General features: G+C 42.5%; 1 protein-coding gene across 2 annotated transcripts in view; it reads left to right on the top strand.

Annotated features, from left to right (window-relative positions):
* Nucleotides 1-5,963: 5,963 nt before the first annotated feature.
* Nucleotides 5,964-20,115, top strand: part of BPGM (bisphosphoglycerate mutase) — a 29,137-nt gene continuing 14,985 nt past the window's right edge. The window contains exons 1-3 of one of the 2 annotated variants that reach the window (XM_033099321.1): nt 5,977-6,080; nt 6,252-6,634; nt 18,359-19,019. In XM_033099321.1, the coding sequence (XP_032955212.1) occupies nt 18,419-19,019 (601 nt within the window). In that variant the 5' untranslated portion in view covers nt 5,977-6,080; nt 6,252-6,634; nt 18,359-18,418. Of the gene's footprint in view, nt 6,081-6,251; nt 6,635-18,357; nt 19,020-20,115 lie in introns of both variants that reach the window. The other variant, XM_033099320.1, reaches the window with a different exon arrangement.

Here is a 20,115-nt window from a genome sequence, read left to right as displayed (position 1 = left end):
ACAAAGGACTCACTGTCATTATCCTTTACTTGAAAACTCACTAATACACAAAGTCAGTCAAACTATTTCCTAAATTTATTTAATAACGATGTTGGGAGGATTCAAATGGGGAACCTGAAGAGCTTTGGGTAAAGTATCTTCTCTCTGGATACAACATAGCACTGAGAAGTAGCGATAGAAATGACAGCTCTCAAAGCTACTGGAGAGCATTCTGTTAGAAAATTCTGGGACCTTAGAGGACATAGTTCAGAAGCTTAAGATGATTTGTAAATAGATTGTCTTTTGTTTACCGTTGAGATTTTTTTTTAATATTAGATTTTTTCCCCTCTGTGTATTTTTTAAACCCCTTAGGCTTCGTGTTATTTCAACTCACTAGCATCTGTGGCCTGGCACTTGTTTTGACTAAGTAATCACATGTCTTTCCCTACACAGTGCAGCCTCTGAAACCTTATCTGCTAGGACCAGCCTTTCTCTGCCCCCAGGAGGGCCTCCCAGTGGCTTGCTGTACCTGTTTTTCTCCAGAAGAAAACAAGAGAAAATCAACAAGGTTTATTTTGTTCTATATGTAAGAAATTATATTGGGTACTTCATCTATTGTTGAGACTTTTTAAAGTTAAAATGCACTGAGCTCTTTCCATGTGTTAACTTACTCAAATAATATAACTTTATAAGTATATTATTACTTTAAAGAATCATTACTAAGCTCATTAGAGAATAAAAGGAATGAGGTAAGATGTGAAGCAAGTTACCCAAGATCACATGGTTAGCACAGACAGAGTTGGAACCCAGGCAGACTGGCTCCAAAGCCCACACTGTTGTCCATTATTCTACTTCTTTGGAACTTCTGAATCACATTTTCTCCCGTTGGATAATTATTAGTCCCCAGTAGTCCACTTGCATTAGAGATTCAGCCTGGGAGTCAGGAAACTTGGATTCTTGTTCTGTGTTTTAATTTCGGGGGGCATAGCATTCTAGGTAGAGAGACTGCAGGTACAAATGCCTAATGGCTGTAGGGAAGAGGAAGGAAGGCCAGTATTAGGAGCAGTGGGAAACCACTGCAGTGTTTTAAGGCTAGGCGGAAGAGGGGGGTTAGCTGTCACACGATCACCAATTCTACCAATATCATGGTAGCATGGCTGCCCAAAAGAGAGCAAAGGTGGCTTTAGGAAAATCTGTTAGGGGTCTACTAAGAGAATCCAGGCAAGAGATAAGGGAAGCTTGGGCTAAGCTGGTTTGTGTGTGCATGACGTGTGTGGGGTGAGAGGGATGGAGAAAATGTATTTTAAAACATGTACCCTTGATTGAAACTGATTTTGATTAAGTTATGTAACAAGACTGTAACAAAATATTCCAGAAATTACTTTTCTAAATAAGTGTTACTGCTTTCAAAGTGTCCTATTAGAGGTTAAAGACCCGTTTCAATAATGCTTCATGGCTCTAAACAATCCTGGAAAGCCTCTTTTCGAACTTCCTTCAGAACCAGTTTATGAGCCAAGCTAGAAAAATAGGCCTAATGCCATATATACATAGTCATACTTCGTAAGTCCCCAAAGCAAACTATGTGTAATGTTGTTAAATTGTTGCAAGGTTTATAAGAAATTCCTTTTATGACTTTGACCTTCCAATGTATACAGTGAGGTCACTTCTGTAAGAAAATAAGCGATACTTTATTTGTGGGGGGGAAAGCTAAGTCATCTGATTCTTCACCAAAAAATGAGGGTATATTCTTTTGGCAAAGAGTGAGCCAACTAGGAAACACAAGGCAGGAGAAATTCTTGGACAGTCAGGGATTTTATTTTATTTTTTGATCATATAACAAGTATACTTTAGAAGATTGACAACAAATATCCCACAGGGGGGAAAAAGAATAGCATTATATCCATCAGTTTTAGGAGCAGTGGGAAGCATGACGGGCAGAGTTCAAATTTCAGAGCCAAGCCTAGGAATCCAACTCTAGTTCTCTAACTAGCTGTGCAGGCTTGGACTAATTCTCTCTCTGATCCTTATTTTCCTCATCTGTAAAAGGGAGATACATACCTGTATGCCAGGAGTCTTGCGAAATTTTATTAATGGAACCCTAATTCCAACACCTCCCCGTCACCTAACCACCTTTTCTTCAGGTTAAAGAACAGGAAAGCCTGAGTAAGCAGGAGTAAAGGACAATCCTCCATCTACTTTAGGGCTTAACTGTCTTCACCTTTCTCAGCTCTGCAATACCAGCACACAGAGAAAGAATTCCTGGCTACTTTATCAGCCTCAGAAAAGAAGGGCTGGGGGGCCCTCGGGCAGTGCCTTTGGTTCAATAGACATTCTTAGAACATTCTGTCATTTAGGGAAAGAAACAGCCCCTGTAAATACCTGAATCATTTCAAGAAAATGAAACAAACTCAACGCCCAAGAGTAGAAGATTGGTGGAACTGTGAGACATATACCTTGAAGCACACTCACATGAGGGAATTATATACTGAAGAATATTAAATGACATGGAAGATGTTCAGGATAAATAAATATTGCTGCAAAACAGTAGATGTACTATGGGTGCCAAGCTTTTAAAAATAATTGATTTATAGGGAAAAACAGAAGGAAAGAAAAATTGTTGATGAATTCTGAGTGGCAGGATTATGGATGCATTAAATGTTTTCTTCTCTAAAACGTATACAAAAAAATGTAATATTTGCTAGTATAAAGTTATAATAATGATATAGCACTGGAAAAACAAACTCCACAGGGCATAAATTGAGACTACATTGTTCACCACCACAGAATAACAAGCATTTAAAGAAATGTGTTGATTTTTTTTTGTTTTGTTTTCCCTGAGAAGAGAGGTAGAGAATTGGTAAAATGGAAAAGTGCCTCTTTTGATTTTCTGCAAATTTCCTCTTTTTTTTTTTTAACTTTGTCCCACACTCCAAAGAATTTATTTTTTTCCCCAGAATTAAGAGTGGAAAAAAATAATAAACCTGGCTCTTTTCCTGCCCCAAGATGCTCAATGTTGAGAGTTAGGAGTAGAGAAATTTCACATAATTCAGACTTCCCCATACCAGAGGCTCCTGGCCCTGCCACTGGGTCTGTGCCCTCTTTGGCATTCACTTCCTGACAGTTACCTCTCTGGGTAGGAGAGAGATAACTGGGGAAATTCCTGTCCTATAATCTCCACAGTGGTCCAGGAAAGGGGAGGAAAGCACAAGGCCCAGACTTCCTTAAATTCTTAAAAGAAGAGTACTTGTTAGTAGTAAAAACATTCTACATTTATCATTACCGGAATTGTTAAGAGTAATTTACTGAATTCTTTCCATGAGCCAAGTATACACTGCATTGTCTCATTTAATTTTCAAGTTGGCCACTTAGGTATTATTGGCCACTTATTTCACAGACAGAGACACAGGCTGAGGTCAAGCAATGCACCTTCAGAGATTGCAAAGCTATTTCAAAATGGCCTCCATTATTCTTCACACGACTCTGCAAGATGAAGAATCTGTGTTTTAACATGGGAAATGAAAGGACAGATGGCTTTAAAATCCCTTCTGTGGTCCACACGCATGATCCATGAGAGCATTTCGAGCTTTTGGTTTCAATAGTGGTGTCCTGTACTTAGTAGAGCAATGGTGGAAGCCAGACATGGGCCTATTTCACTACATTATGAGTGGCGGATTTTAATCTGATCTTGAAGGAGGTAGGGTATGGTGGGAGCCTAGATATTAGCAGCAAATATCCAGATCATGATGTGTCTTGACAATAGGACCAACTAATTCTGGAGTTTGCTGGAGGGAGGGAGCAAATGGCTCTGCCAGAGAAGAACAAGACAGAAATAGTCTAGGTCAGTGGGTGATGTTTTGAAGCTTGGTAGACCAGCTTAACTCTACCTGCAAAGGCAAGGGGCTCTGTGTAAATAGTTGTGAAATTATTATGGCCAGGTATGTATGCTATCATAAAATAGTATTTTACTCAGGTCCTTCATAAGACAATCTGCTACTAATTCTTAAAGTACCATGTGTATTAATATTGATTTTTCAATATACATACATAATAGAAAGACAAAGAGACAATATGGCTATCATAAGTTACTGAGTTTTCATTTCTTGTTTGGATGAAAGTGGGACAACATCAAGAGCTGTTTGAAGTAAAATAGTGAACTGAGACACTGACTTATTTTCACAGTATCTATATGGTTTGCTATATGAGAATCAAATTCCTCATGATGGGTCTTAGGGAAGTTAATTTTAAAATTAGGAACTCTTGACTAAAATCATTTGTTATTGCTTTTTGGAAGGGAAAAAGAGGAGGGAAGAAGCAGAAAAGGAAGCATTTTTCAAAAGAACTATGAATTAGCAACCTTGGATCCTTGTCCCAGCTCTTAGATTTCAGATTCCTTGCCTGTACAATGAGATTCTAAATGGCAGGTGATGTTTGAGATTGTCAATGCTCTGTGTGACAAGCTAGCATCCCATGGGTATTCAAAACAGTAAAACAAAATCCAATGAGCGGGTGCTTTTAAGTGCGGAATAAGTATCCCCACATGTCCAGTGCTCTAAGACACTGACATTTGAGAACGGCTGTCTTGATCCTTCAGAGTATGGATGGTGGGCACTCTGAGTTAGGGAGCTTTGTTAAGCTCTGTAGTAGAAAAGCTTGCCCTTCACTTTGTCCCCATCCGTCCTTTGTCCCCATCCGTCATGGAGAAAAGGAAGAGCAAGTGGGTAAGAGTATAGGATTTAGAAGATGCATTCCTGAGAGTCACCTGAAAGGTGCCGCCTCCAATTGCTCTGACCTGAACTCTATAGTTCATCTTGTGCAAATTAAGTACCAGCTCTCACTAGATGGGACGAATCCACTGCTGGGACCTGTCAGGCCGTGGATTTGTGCTCCCCCAGAAGGAATCCCAGGAGGAATTGTTACGCTCTAAGGACAAATGAGATATAGAACTACTACAAACACTTAAGTCTTAATGAATTAAATGCATAGTGTGTCACAGAGCTAAAAATGTGGAAAGACTATCTTTTCAAATGTATGATTAATTATTCTGAGGACGTGTTTGGCAGGCACACATTTGCTGGACTTGTTATGTGGATGAAATAGGGAATATTCAAAGAGGACACTAAACACTACGCAGGACAGCTTCTAGAAATCAAGAAGGGGAATTTTCCATGTGGTCGGGCAAACATATCATTGCTTTATCTTTCTCACCTACTCAAAAAGTGTTCTGACATTTATGCTTCAAAGCCTCGTGTGGTTGTTCAAGCCTAGAACTACCTCTGGGTATTTTTATAGGTTTTATTTGTTCCGTAATTGTGGCCTTCAAATTTGTAATTCTCTTTATTCCACCCCATCCTCCCTTCATCTGTTCTATAAACATCTGAATGTATTCCATTTATCACTTTTCTCTCCCAACTGAAATAATGTCGGGGAATTGCCTAAGGGGAATCCCTATAAAAGTACCATGAGAAAGGGCGGATAAGTTACTGCCCATAAATCGAGCACTTTAAAGGCTTTAGTCACTATTTAAAATTGAAAACCACAAAGAAAGCAGGAACTTTCCTCCGCGAGAACTGTCCATCTTCATCCTCGGGTTGACGTTTCCCACGAGTGAAAGAAGGCATCATCTCATCACCGCCAAGATTTCGCCGACACTTCCCTACATTGGCAAGTATCTCCTTTATAACGCGAAACGCTTTCTAGCACCTCAGCCTCTTAAGAGCTCCCCAGGTTTCAAGTATTTCCATTGCGGGAGAGACGCTCCCGGCTTTAATTTTCTACTTCCCCAGGCCCAAGCCCGCCCACCCAAGTCGAAGCCACCTCCTTACTGGTCCGGAAATGTGCTCGTCTCCGAAACAAGCCAATCAGAGCCTCACTTTCTACCCCAGGGATTTGGGAAACGGAAAAGACCTCGACAGTTCCTGGGACTAAGGCGGGGCCATTCATGAGTGACAGCTTGACCCTCCAATTGGCAGAACTCTAGGACCTGCCCCCTCTCGCGCCCGGGCTAGAAAAGAGGGTTGATGCCGGCGGCAGTGATGAGTGTTAGGCGGCGCTGCCGGCTCTGCGGCTGCGAAGAGCGGCTTCTGCTGGTGGCCTTTTTGCAGGTGAGTGGTGGTTTTGTTTTAGAACATTGCTGTTGAGAACGTTACTATTTTTAAATGATGTGGTGGTTTATTTTGGCGTGAGAGAAAGCCAGTTCCTTTACTCCCCCATTTCAGTCTTTGAATCTGGCGCTCGCTCGTCCGCCCAAGTGCCAACCCTCACTTATCCCCCAGGTCACTTTCTGCTGTCCCTTTCTCTGGGACTCACAGATCTGTCAGCTGGCCGGAGGACTCGCCTAGGTCGTGGTGTCTTGACGGCAAGAACAAAGAGGAGTCGGAGGGAGTGATGAACTCATCTCTCCTGGACGTTGGAGTCACGGTGTGGCCGAGCCCTTTCCATTGGAGACCTTCTGGGAGGAAGTTCGGTGTGTTTCCAGGGCCATGCCACTATACTTAGGGCGATGGTAGACCTGGCGCTAAAAGACTAAGTAGACAGAGAAAACTTGACTGCCATGCCAGGAGAAGGAGGTGAAGATTTGCATTGGTTTCATGTAGCGCCCAAATCTGGAGCTATAATAAATCACAGGTTCTTGGAACCCCTGGAGGGAAAAAAAAAAAGTAAGTGTATTTCTCCTCCTTTTAAAGGTTTGGGAGCTGTGTTCCTAGAGAAGGGCCATAGACATGCTTAATGGAAGTAAAGTTCACAGTGAAGTTTTGAAGGATAATTTCAAATTGGTTGCTAGCTAATGTATTATAACTCCCATTCCCCTACGGCCTCCCCTCCAAATTACGAGGATTTATATCGCCTGTGAGTAAGTACCACAGCGGTAACTGGCTGAGTGCAAACTTCTGGGGGAAAAAATCAAGTGCTGTCTTTCACCAGTAGCTACTAAGGTTTTCTAGAAGGAAAGCAGAACACATGTTCATTTGTCCTTTATTTTAAAACTGTCTCGTAGCACCTCATACACTATAGATGCTTCTCAAATGGTGGTGGACTTTAGAGAAGCATAATTCAATCAAATGGTGTAGTGGAGGGAACTCTGAGTTGCAAGACAAGACACCTAGATTTTAGTCTTAAAGCTGTTGGCTGTTTGATCTTAAATCACTTCAACTCTCTGACTCTTAATGTCTGCATCTTTAAAAATTGGATGTTGCGTTAGATTATTTCTGAGGTCCACACCTGAGTCAAAAGTCCGTTTTAAAATGAAGATCATTAGACATTTTCCACTGCAAGTATGTAAACAAATCTCGTTACAGTAAATTCCATACCAATCTGTTAGCAAAGAACAGTTCCCAGTTCTGGAGAACTATCCTTTTGTGTCCATATTTAAACCAAACCAAACCAAACAGACCATGGCAGAAAAGTTGGTCATTGTACAGAAGTTATAATGTGGTAGAAAATGTCATTTTTTTATTCCATCACTCAGAGGCAACTACAGTTAGTGTTTGGGTATATCTCTCAGTCTCTCTTCCTCTTTTGCTTTCTACCGTTGGTTGAAATTAAGTGGCACCTTTCATTTTAAGTAATGACTGATACTAAATTCAGGCATGCCTTCTTCTTGAAGTGTCTGGTGCCCAGAGAACAGAAGACACACAAATGTTTGAACTGATAGATCTCTTGAACAACCTTGGAATGAAATATGGTGTGAGGGGATGTTTTCATGGGGGAAAAGCACCAAAAGAGTTACTTAATAACAGAAATCTTTCACTGAAACTTGGCTACAAATATGGAAAAAACATACTTTATGAAATGTAAATTAAATGTCCGCCACTTCACTAAAGCATTGGGATTGTAGAATACTGGTTAGTATTTGGCATGCTTCTGGGACTGTATCTCACCAGCAGTTTCCTTGGCCCCAAAACACACACGCCATTTGATTTTGTTCCTCTTTCCACTACCTAATTTAAGCTTTTCTCTTTACCCCCCACCCTCGTTTTACTTTATTCCCAGCGTTTGCTTCTGCTCATGCCATCAGCAAGGGAAGATCCCCTCTAGGGTCTGAGGTCTGTGCCAGTCTTCACGCGGTAGTCAAAGTCTGCTCCATTCCATCCAGAACAGCTCTCGCTCCTTGGTAGGGACCACCATCATCTCACTTAGTCTTCTTCATAGCCCCTTGAGAACAGTAATTTCGTTATCCTCATCTTTTTTGGATAAGGAACCTGAGGTCCAGAAAAATGTAGATAACTTGGTCAAAATCGCACTGTCGGTAAAGAGCAGAGTTGGGGCTGATGTCCAGGTGTCTTGACTTCAAAATTTTGAGATTTGGTAGAAATAGTGTGTGTTGACAAAAGCTGTTACTCTGGGGGATTATAGGAAGGAGGTGTCACAAGTGGGGGCATTACCCACTGGTAATGCCATGCAGGCTGGAACAAGCGACATGCCCAGGCAAACATACATCTCATGACACAGATATATCTCTTCCCTCTGAATAGGCTTGGTATCCTTGTGACAAGTGATTTGTAGGGGCCGTTGGTTAGTAGATATAAAGTTGGAGAATGACAGGGTAATAGTACCTAGAAAGCACTTGCAAGTGATTGGATTTGCTCCTTGGTAAAGAGGTGTTTTTATAATGCACATACAAGTGGAAAAGTTACTATGAAGCTTTAGGAAAAGTAATAGATGGTGGAACACTAGGTGCTTTTAGGTATAGTTATGTTTGAACTTTTAATATTGAGCTTGATTTTGGGGAAGGCATATTTTGTTAAGACTAGGGAACTGAGCTCCAGATTTCATTTCCCTTAAAAGCTGTTCCTTTTTAATTTATCAGAAACATGGTTAACCTCTCTTTTTTTCCCCTCTCCAGTACAGCTAACCTATCTTCTGTAGAGTTAGGTTCCTTATGCAGTGGGGTTTAAGAGTTATGCAGTGAGAATTTGGACCTGGGCAAACATCTGAGTGGTCTACTATTTAAGGGTAAGCTTTGGATCAAACCAACTCTGGCTCTGTAGCCCTTCTTTTATATTACTTCAACATTGTATCATTGATCACATTTCTTACGTAATTTTTAGGCACAAAACAAACAAAGTTTTTAGGCTGATCTTTATCCTATAACTTTTCCCACCTGTTCATGCATTGTCATACTAGAGTATTAGACATTATTACTTTTCAAACACCTGGGGAAGAGAGGAAGCAGTGTCCCAGAAACATTAATTTAGAAGACATGACAAGCCTCAGTGGGGCAGGGGAAGGTATGTGAAATTATATGGTTTAATAAGGGGCAGGAGTAGGAGGCAACAGTAAGATTGTTAGGCTACAGTTGTTGAAACTACTGAGAGATTCTGGAAATACAGTAGAAGTGACGTCGGTAAAGGCAGAGCCTTATGTGTGCACCAGTCCCGTATCTACCTACCCTCTTCATCTCTGCCTTGCCGAAGGATGCTAATCTTGAAATGTAATTTCAACTTTATGGTGGCATTTATGGAGAGAATGTTTTTTGCCCTATAGCCAATTTACATGGAATATATATACATACAGAGGGTGCCAAAAAAATGTATACACATTTTAAGAAAGGAAAAAGACTATTAAAATTATAATATTCAATATATGCCGTTAACAAAAGATGAATACAAGTCATGTGTATACATTTTTTTGGCATCCCGGTATACACCAGGGGTGTCAAAAAAAATGTACACATTTTAAGAGATGTTATCTATGTATCACTTTTCGAAGTTGAATTATGTGTAGCAATGTGTAGTATGATGTTTGCTCAACAGATGGCGTTAATCAAATGAATGCATTGTATTACGATTTTAATACAGTTTTTTCCTTTCTTAAAATGTGTATACATTTTTTTGGCACACTGTACGTGTGTGTGTGTGTGTGTATGTATATATATGTATATGTATACATATATATACATACATATATTTTCAAATTCCTTTGCCATAAATTTATATATATGTATATACATATTATATATATACATACATATATATAAATTTATGGCAAAGGAATTTGAAAATATAAGTTACCTGCACAGTGTGTTTCCTTTGAATCACCTATTTGTTTCTTTATTGCCAAGGCAATTGCATAGCACCTATTCTTGAGCATGAATGTATATTTGTACATTCATGTGAAGTGTGAGGCACCGTGATGATTTATGAAGATGACTAATAGAAATAAAGTATGTCAAAATGACAGAGCATCCTTCTGAAGTTGGTTAACAAGATGAATAATTTGTTCCCTATAGTTTTATCTCCAACCCATTACTACATAATTCAGTTAAGCAACAGTAAACTACTCAGACTGATTTAAATGTTCTTCGTCGTGTATTCTGTGAGGAATAAAAGCAGTTGTGAATGGAATTCCATCCCTCAAGGTAGTTGCAGTTCTGGCCTAAAGTAAAATCAGGTGACTTAATAATGTTGGGGTTATCCCATGACAGAATGCTTCAAGGTTCAAAATGCTGGTGTGATTAGTGAGTAGATCTGAGTATGGCCTGCTGCGAGGCCAGATTCTGGCAAACTAAAGAGTGACACTAGTTCACGTGCATGAAAATTACGTGAAGTTGTGATTTCAATGTTCATATATAAAGTTTTATTAGAACACAGCCTCATTCATTCATTTATGCATCGTCTGTAGCTGCTTTCAGCTACCATGGCAGAAGTGATTAATTGCAGCAGAGACCATATAGCCCAGAAAGCCTAAAAAATTACTATTTGCCCTTTTACAGAAAAAGGGGAGCTAAGCTGTAGTGTTTTTCACCTTCATCTCCATCACATTTCAACAGTCGTTAGCCTGGTACAGGTCTTCATTGTATGTTACCAGAATTACTTCACGAGCCTCACAAGTATTCATAGTCCTGCCTTTCCCATCTCTCTCTGTATTTGTAAGTGTGAGCTGATCCTTCTAAAATACACATTAAACCTCTAACGATTTCCCATTATTTATAGAAGAACCTACATTTTTTGGCACAAGGCCCTTTTGGGGCCACCATTCAATGTTATCTTTCTAGGCTAGTCTCCTACCTCCTTGTTATACCCTATAGTTAGGGTGGTCATATAATTGTCCAAATGGGACATTCAAGTGTGAAAAGGGCCCTATAATTATTATGTTGGGGAAACAGGCCTAAAGCAAGACGGTTCTAGGCAAACCAGGACGTGTGGTTACCCTACCTATACTCCAGTCAGTTTGAATGGGTCACCATTTAACATATGCATTTGTTCCCTTGCCTTCACTCACTGTTCCCTTAGGCTAGAATTCCTTCTCCTTTTTCTATAAATCGAAATCTTACACATCTTTCCAAATCCAGCTTAAGTAGTGCCATGTCCACGAAGCCTTACTCAAAATAATGTCTCTTTTTCTGCCTTCTTTAGGAATGGCGTGCTGTCTCACTGTGTGGATTACTTTCTGCTTTAGTGATACACGCACATGCACACGCGCACGCATGCACGTAGACATGTCACCTTTCCATCACCAGTTCCTTGAGGACACAATCCATGTTGGATTCTGTATTCTTCACAGACCCAGCATTGGTTCATGCTCACGTGGAGTTTGCAACACTTTTGAAGAATGACTTAATTGACCAGACTGGGGAGACTTTTGAGTTTTGGGGCTGTTAGTTTATAAACCCTCCATTTTAATACGATTAAGTAGTGAGGAAAGCTGGGTTTCCAAGGACTGAGGACACAGCCTTGGCAGTATAGCAGAGTTGTTAAATGCATAAATACAGGTTTTGGGGTCCAGCCTGCCTGTGACTAAACTCCAGCTCTGTCAATTACCGTCTGTGTCACCTTGGGCAAGTTAACCTCTCCTTCTAAGTTTCCGCATCTGTAAAATGGGAGTAATCATAGTACCTCCTCAGAGAACAGTGGTTATGGATCCAAATAGTCCCAAGCACGTGCTGAGCACTCCATCAATGTCAGCTGCTATGACATCATCTGATAACTTCATCATCATAGTACTGTTACTGGTGGAAAGGAAGATACAGAGCCCCCAAACCAGGACATAAGAGGAGAAGAGCTGGGGGAAAGGCAGCACTGAAATCTTAAAGAAGTTTTTGTTCCTTGATGGAAGTAGTCAGCTTCAGAGTGTGAATCCTGAGAGAAGATGGTCTCTACTTACTAGGAAATAACTGATTGGCAGTCTTTTGAGAGGCCATTTCAGTAAACTGGGCAAGGCACAAGTTAAATGTCAGCGAACTAAAAAAGTAATGGTGAGAAGGAAGGAAAAACAGCAAAGAGGAAGGGGTGGGGAAGATAAGACACAATCATAGAAAAGTAAATTGTTTTAGTAATTTTTTTGAGCCATACCGTGTTTTAAAAAGGAAGGAAGCCTGGGCTATGATAATTCAGTGACCTGTATGGCCCTTTTTTGGTATGAAGTAAATTGACTAAAATTAGTGCTTAATTCAAGTGTTGGTAACCCATGCCGAGGGATAAATGAGGACCCTTAAGAACCAACTCCAGGATGGAGAGCTTTACCAAAAACAACGAAAAACACAAAGCTTGATTTAAACAAACCAACCAACGAACAGTTTCTAATTTGAGCCTGGGGAGGATGTATTTTTAGTAGGGTATCTCTGTATCAGTTGAGGTGATTATTGCCCAACTTGACTTGGTGCCTTGAGGTTTTCCTCAAGAGCAGCCCTAAGCTGAGCTCTCTTTTATCCTCACCTTGTTTGTGTTCATGTTATGAAGAGCTGCCTGGGTTTGGAAAGGCAAGTTGTGACTGGAGGTCCCCTTGTGAAGTGAGGCCAGTGAGCCTCGATCCTCAAACCAAGACTCGAACGCAGGGGTGTCCAAACTTTTTTCAACGGTTTTCATCCAAGGCCATATGCGGTAAAATACACAAACAGCCGGGCCACTCACTCAAGGTGAAGTACGTATTGCCTCACCTGGCTTATTTAAGTACACTAAATATATTTTTGGAATTTGCTGCGGGCCAATTAAGACTGGATTGCGGGCCGCAGTTGGCTCGCGGGCCGCAGTTTGGACACCCCTGCTCTAAAGTCTTCAGTGGTGAGGTAGGACGAGCTCAGGGATCGGGAAGAACACCTAGCCTTGCCCCTTAGTGACTGTATGTTGTTCAGCAAGTTAATCGGAGTCTCTCTTTTGTCTGTGGAGATTGTGGCCATTCATGAACATACTAAACTGTAAAGGGAACACAAATTTAATGGATGATGATTCTTGGCTCTGGCTTTGCCACTAAATTCACTGGGATTTTTGAGTTCAAGCTTTCTGACCTCTCAGCCCGGCCAACTGACTGTTTTCACTTTGGTGATTACCATTGAAACTGTCAAGCCTCCGCCTCATTAGCACAGGATAAGCATTTTTGCCTAACTGACTGGGATTCAAACACACCTACTGAGTACCTCGGTGTGTGTCACGTGGCATGCGAGGTTCTAAGGCAGTAAGACCGGCCACGATGCAGCTGACCGTTTAATGGGCCACACAGACACCGGACCACTGATATGTCACAAGTGAGCCATCACTGCTCCCGGGCTGTAAAGCAGGGTGCGGTGCGAGTGTAGACCAGGCAGATCTGACCACTTCCTCATGGGCAAGGAGGAATGGCAGAGCAGTCTGCCTAGATCAGAGGTGCTCAGAGCGTGGTTCTCAAACCAGCAGTGTCAGCATCACCTGGGAGCTTGCTAGAAATGTGAATTTCAGGCCCACCCCCACCCGCGGACCTGCTCAGTCAGGCTCTGGCAGCGGGGTGCCCCGCAATCTGTTTTAATCAATTCTGCTAGTGAGTCTGAGGCCCCCTAGAGTTTGAGAACCACTGGCCTAGAGAAAATAACATTTAAGTTGAGTTCTAAAGAGGCACCGTTCAATACAGCAGAAGCTGGTCACACGTGGCTATTGAGCCCTTGAAACGTGGCCAGTCCAAATTGAAATGTGCTTTGAGGATAAAGTACCCACCAGGTTTCAAAGACTTACTATGATCAAAAGAATGTAAAATACCTCATTAAGAATTTTATAGAGAGCCTATGTTGAAATTATAAGATTTTGAACTTACAGGGTTAAATAAAATATATTATTAAAATTCATTTTACTTATTTCTTTTTATCTTTTAATGTGGCTTTTAGAAAATTTCAAAGGATATATGTGACTAATACAGGATTTCTGTAAGTAATATAATTATTTTGATTGGACACAGCTGATCTAAAGGATGACTAGCGGTTACCTAAAATAGGATGGAAGTGATGTGACAGTGGAGGAGAGCGGGTGATGGCTGGGTGAGGGTTCTGTGCAGGGAAGAGAGAGCATGGCAGGCCAGCCTGAGTGGTTGGAGCACTGGACTCCTAATGCCCAGGTCGCTGGTTCAATTCCCACATGGGCCAGGCCAGTGAGCTGCGCCCTCTACAGCTAAGATTGTGAACAACAGCTCTCCCTGGAGCTGGGCTGCTGTGCACTGCCGTGGGCTAGCTACTGTGAGTGGCCAGTGGCCAGCGCGAGTGGTTGGCAGCCGGCGACCAACAGCCTCAGCCTGGGAGAGCGCAAGGTTCATAACACCAGCATGGGCCAGGCAGCTGTGTCCTACACAACTAGACTGAGAAACAACGGCTTGAACCGGAGTGAGGGGTGGAGGCAGAAAAAGGGGGGGATAAAGGAAACATGGCATACTCAAGGAAATAAAACCAAAGCCTTGCAGGTCATATTAAGGAATTTAAACTTTATCCTAAGATCAACAGGAAGTAATTGAGGGTTTTAAATAGGGTGCTTCATTTTCAGGAGGTTTGCAGCTAATAAGTGAGGGAAATAGCAAGACTCTCAGAATCAAAGCTCTCCCGCCCAAAAATGGTGAGGTGGAGGCATTTCATCAGGAAGTATCATTGAGAGGGAGGGAGCCGGACCCTTTCATCATCTGCCCCTGCCCCCCAGAATATGAGACACAAACACACACACACACACACACACACACACTAAAGACAGAAGCAGATACCTGGGAGGTAGTTTTGCAATCAGTTCATTTGCAGCTTGGTTAGAGCTCAGCTGGAGGAAGTGTTCCAGGCCGAGTGCGCAGTTGAGTGGGCGTTTGATTACAGAGCTGAGACTGCAGGGAGGTGGCAGAGGGTTTGATGAAGGAGGGTCAGGGACCAAGAAGCCCAGCACACAGGGGATTAGAGGGTGTGTCCTTTGAAAGAGTGTGTTGGACAATAACAGAAGAAAGCTGGAAGCTTGGGGTCTGCCGGTCTCCTGGGGGGGGGGTGGCCTCCCCATTCATCTGTGGCCAGGAGGAGATTTCCCTTTAAGTCACAGGTCATACACTAGCAGACTCAAGCCAGGTGCAGACATGATTTGTGTAGCTCACATTTTAAAAATGTATTCACATGAGTCGCCACTATTTATATCAGATATCACATAAAAATGCACATTTCCAGTGGTTTTGAAAATTGGAAAATCTAGGAACGGCAGTTCTTCCATCTCACAGGGAAATAGGCTGGAGCTAAGTAATAGCTACTCCTTTTATTTTATTATATGAACTTTCAGGAGCTGCAATGATCGTTTTTATGTTTATTTTTTAAAAGACATGGATTTACGCTAACAACAAATGAGAATCCATAGGTTCTCTGTGGTCTGACTCAGAGTCTTGCATTTTCTCCAGTCTTGGATTTCAACAGTCCCGCCTTCTTTCTGTTCTTCAGGAAAGTTCTAAGAATGGTACCCTTAGTTCAGTGAGACCAGGCTTTACCAAGGCTTTGTCCAGTTACTCCGCAGTGGTGGTGTCCATCGGGAAAACAGGGTTCTCTGAGTTCACCCCTGTTCCACCACCTTGTAACCCAAGGTCATTGCTCTTCACACATCGGCCTGGCCTTTGGGACCTGTGAGTTAGCCGCCCATGTCTTCAACTTGAAATCGAACTGACTCGAGTTGTGTGTTTGTTTGCAAACACTTAGTATACCAGCTCCCACAATGATTAAAATCTTAGACTGCTAGCTTTAAACCTCAGCTGCTCCTTTATAAACATTCATCCATGAATTCAATGGAAAAAGTCCGTTGGTAGCTGCAAGGCGGGGAGAGGGAAGTGACTTTTTGTTTACCTTAGAGATGCACTAGCTTGGGTCCTTCCTCTATTCACACCCTACACACCAGAATGAGGGAAAGGGATGCATTTGTATAGTCTCCGTGGCTGTAGTACTCTTTCTTTGCTCCAGTATGTGTATTTTGAGGGGGGAAAAACAGAGAAATTGTTTTATTCCTTAAACAAAGTAAGCAAAGGTAGCCGATTAACATACAGAAAAGCTGGGTGGTAGGTGCCTGCGTGTTCATGATGTCGCTGCTACATTTTTTTGTTCCCTTGATCAAGTTCATAATCAGAGGATGATGGAGAAGTGCTCCTGCCTACAAAATTTGTCCGCCGTACCCCTCTTCATCTGCAGGGAAGATAGTTCATTGTGTGACGAGGCTTCTTGCTTGACGAGACAGAGTAAGGGCTGAAGTAGAGGAAGTTGATAGCCTCTCTTCTCCATCCCTCTCCTCCACAGCCCCCTGAAAAATAAGACAATAAATGTTATAAAGAGGTGGATTCAGTTTCTGATGGGCCTGTAGCTTGTACTACATGGTAGATTGGGGTCTTTAAAGTAACAATACAAGATAGTTTTCTTTTGTAAAACACACACATACACACACACACTCACTCATCCACGTGAATTCGTTGTTGGGCCTCTCCCAGCACCTTAGAATGAGTTTGTTCTAGTGAGCAGCCCTACAGCTTGAGCCTCACCAGCGTCATGATTATTCTGCTTCTGGGCACCAGTAATCACTGAGCCAAACACTGCCAGCTGCTGATCTTCTGCCACCCTGATACCCCTCGGGGCTGAGGGCAGAGGCATCGGCGTCCTCTGAGCCCTGAGCCCTTGAGCTCAGGCTGTTCCACTGACCTCGTGCTTCCCTGCTCCATTTGCACTAGCGCTTCAAACCTGATGCTCGACGAGAAAGGGAAATCATAAACCAACTGCCAGAGGCTTTCAGTTACTTGAAGATCACCTCCACCTGCTTCCTTTCTCAGTCCTCTGTTTGCCTTCCACTGAAATATGAAGCCTTATTTTAAAGCCCTTTTCCCCCTTCAGAATCTCTAGGAATTAAGAAAGGAAGAAACTAGATCTAGATTCCAATTAACTTTGTCACTGATTGTTATATAACTGTGGCTGAATCACAGTTTAAGTGGAACAGAAAATCTCCAGTTAATGGAAGTTGCCAAGAATGGCCGAAGAGCAGGCCCCGATGTGCCTGTAATCTTGACTCCCCGGTGTGGAAAATGCTGGGGCGGAGGTGGAGCGCGCTGGGCGTGTCAGCGGAGCAGCGTTTGTCAGTGTCGTTGTGTCCACTGCAAGGAGAGTGAGGGCAGGCTGAGGGAGGCAGCCAGGCAGCAGATTCTCGGGGGACAGGGCGCCCAGCAGGTCTGTGGGTCAGGAGCGTAACTGAGCACACTCAGAGCACTTTAGCGTTGTCTGTTCCACTTTACTAGATTCTTTGCCCCCTGAGATGCAGCTGCTATGTGAGGGTAGCTGACGGGTTAGGAGGAGGAGACGGCCTCCTTATCACCGAGCTGCGTCTCACTCCTACAGACCTGCTCCTGTTAATCTGTCTCTCCGGGCAGCATCCCGCAGCTGCCTGCGTTTGATAGCTTGTTTTGCATCTGGATTTATTCCTGCCAAAAGCTCTGTCTTGAGGCAGGGGAGAGATTATTTAGGTGAGTACCATGTCCAGTGTTCATGTTGCTTTAAATCACTTTTAATGTTGTTTGAAGCTGGAACCTTAGATTTTCTTGTATGTGGTGTAGCCTCTGATTGCTGTGTTTTCAGACCTACGTTTCCTAGGTTTCCTGTGGCTTTGAAGAGCCAGTCGCCACCACTCAGTGACTTACATACCAGATAAATGTGGGGGTTCATTGAATTAACTTGTTTAATAACTCCTGTACCAGGTGAGACTGGTAATTATTTCTTTTTCCACCAGAGGAAAAACAAATTCAGAAGGATGCCGGGGATCTGGAGTCAGCTGCTAGGAACTGGGAGTTCCCAGCTACTCGTCATCCCTGTAGACATCTACAACGCATTCTGTTACATCCTCTCTTCTGTCAGCATAAAGTGCCTTTTGATCTGGTGGAAATGCAGCATGCCATCAGAGTGAAGTGTTCTGAGGTTTTCCATCATACAATTAACATGCTATCTAGACATCAGAAAATTGAAGCCACCTAGGTCCCCTGTAATTAATTATCTGTCGAGTATGCCTAGATGTGTATAATGTATGAGTTGCCAGAGGACTGATGTCAAAACGGTTCAAAGGAATTATCGTCGTGTATTTTAGAGGCAGGGTGTTGTAAAGGGGTGCTTTCCTTCTCAGGTAATCAGTTCAATGAAGAATACAACATCCTTTTTGTTTCTTCTCTTTCTAGATGTTTTTCTGCCATTGAACCTTGGCCCATTTGAAGGCACGAGGGACGCTCAGCCATCAGTATGTCCAAATACAAACTGATTATGTTAAGGCATGGAGAGGGTGCTTGGAATAAAGAGAACCGTTTTTGTAGCTGGGTGGATCAGAAACTTAACAGTGACGGAATGGAGGAAGCCCGGAACTGTGGGAAGCAACTCAAAGCGCTCAACTTTGAGTTTGACCTTGTGTTCACCTCCATCCTTAATCGGTCCATCCACACAGCCTGGCTGATCCTGGAAGAGCTGGGGCAGGAGTGGGTGCCCGTGGAAAGCTCCTGGCGCCTGAATGAGCGTCACTATGGCGCCTTGATCAGTCTCAATAGGGAGCAAATGGCTTTGAACCACGGCGAAGAGCAAGTGAGGCTCTGGAGAAGAAGCTACAACGTGACCCCGCCGCCCATCGAGGAGTCTCATCCTTACTACCACGAAATCTACAACGACCGGAGGTATAAAGTGTGCGATGTGCCTGTGGACCAGCTGCCGCGGTGTGAAAGCTTGAAGGATGTTCTGGAGAGACTCCTTCCATTTTGGAATGAAAGGATTGCTCCTGAAGTGTTACGTGGCAAAACCATTCTGATATCTGCTCATGGAAATAGCAGTAGGGCCCTCCTGAAACATCTGGAAGGTACATATACCGTCTTTATGCCGCTGTTGGTTAGAGGTTGCTAAGTGTTACAGCTGGGCCTTGATCTAACAAGGACATGGAATCTGAGCTAATAATGCACAGTTTTGTATACTAGACTTTCTTTCCCTACTTCCTGTTGCCACTCAGTCTTTTACGAATCATTTTGTTTATATATCAAAAATTCTATGCCTTTTCTATGCCCTGTTTTCTGGAGCAGTGGACCTCAAACGTAAGCAGGCATCAGTCACCTGGAGGGAGAGCTAGGCTGACCACAGGTTGCTGGCCCTGCCCTGAGACTTTCCAAATCCATAGACCTGGGGTTCTGGCCTTTGAATTGGCATTTCTAAGAAGTTTTCAGGTGATGCTGATACGGTTGCTTAGGGTTCTCCACTCTGAAAACCACTGATGTAAAGGATTATGTGGCTTTTGTTGTAGTAAGATGAAAGGAGGCTAGGCAGGGAAGAAATTTCTGTAGAAATGGTATTCAAAATAAATTTGTTTTTTTGCATCTTTCAAGATCAGTAAAATTATCTAGGCTTCAGCTTTGCTCACGTTCTTCCAACTTTAAACAATTATTGCTGTGTTTTCTGACCTAAGTTTCCGGAACTATTGTTTTGTTCTAGTCCTCTCTTTCCAGACGAGGCTTAGTCATTGATTCCGAGAAAGTTCGAGGGGAGGAAAACAAAAAGATGGCTTATTGGAGGTAATCGGTAGCCTCACTACTACTTGATATTGTATTCTAAATGTATTCTAAAATGTATTGTATTGTTACCTTTCTCTTAAGTGCCATGAACTCAAATAAATGAACTCTTTGGAGGACTCAAACTCACTAGTTTTGGAAATCAGTGATTACACTGTGACATTTCCGGGGCATTTCTCATCCCCCTTTCTCCCTTTGCTGAATTATCCTAGATGGTTGTACTTTTTTGAGTGATCTGCTCTGTCTGGTGTTTTTCTGCCTATCGTCACTGTTAGCAGTTAGCTTACTGATGTTAGAATACATTTCTCAAACATTCCTTTTCCATTCTGCTTTACTTTTCTATATGAGGCTATGAAAAATGAAAAGGTTGACCTTGTATGTGGAGTAAGTGAAAAG

Source organism: Rhinolophus ferrumequinum, chromosome 26, assembly GCF_004115265.2.
Source record: "Rhinolophus ferrumequinum isolate MPI-CBG mRhiFer1 chromosome 26, mRhiFer1_v1.p, whole genome shotgun sequence".
Lineage (NCBI taxonomy): Eukaryota > Metazoa > Chordata > Mammalia > Chiroptera > Rhinolophidae > Rhinolophus > Rhinolophus ferrumequinum.
The sequence above is the reverse complement of the archived record's forward strand: the minus strand, read 5'-3'. Positions and strand labels throughout refer to the sequence as shown.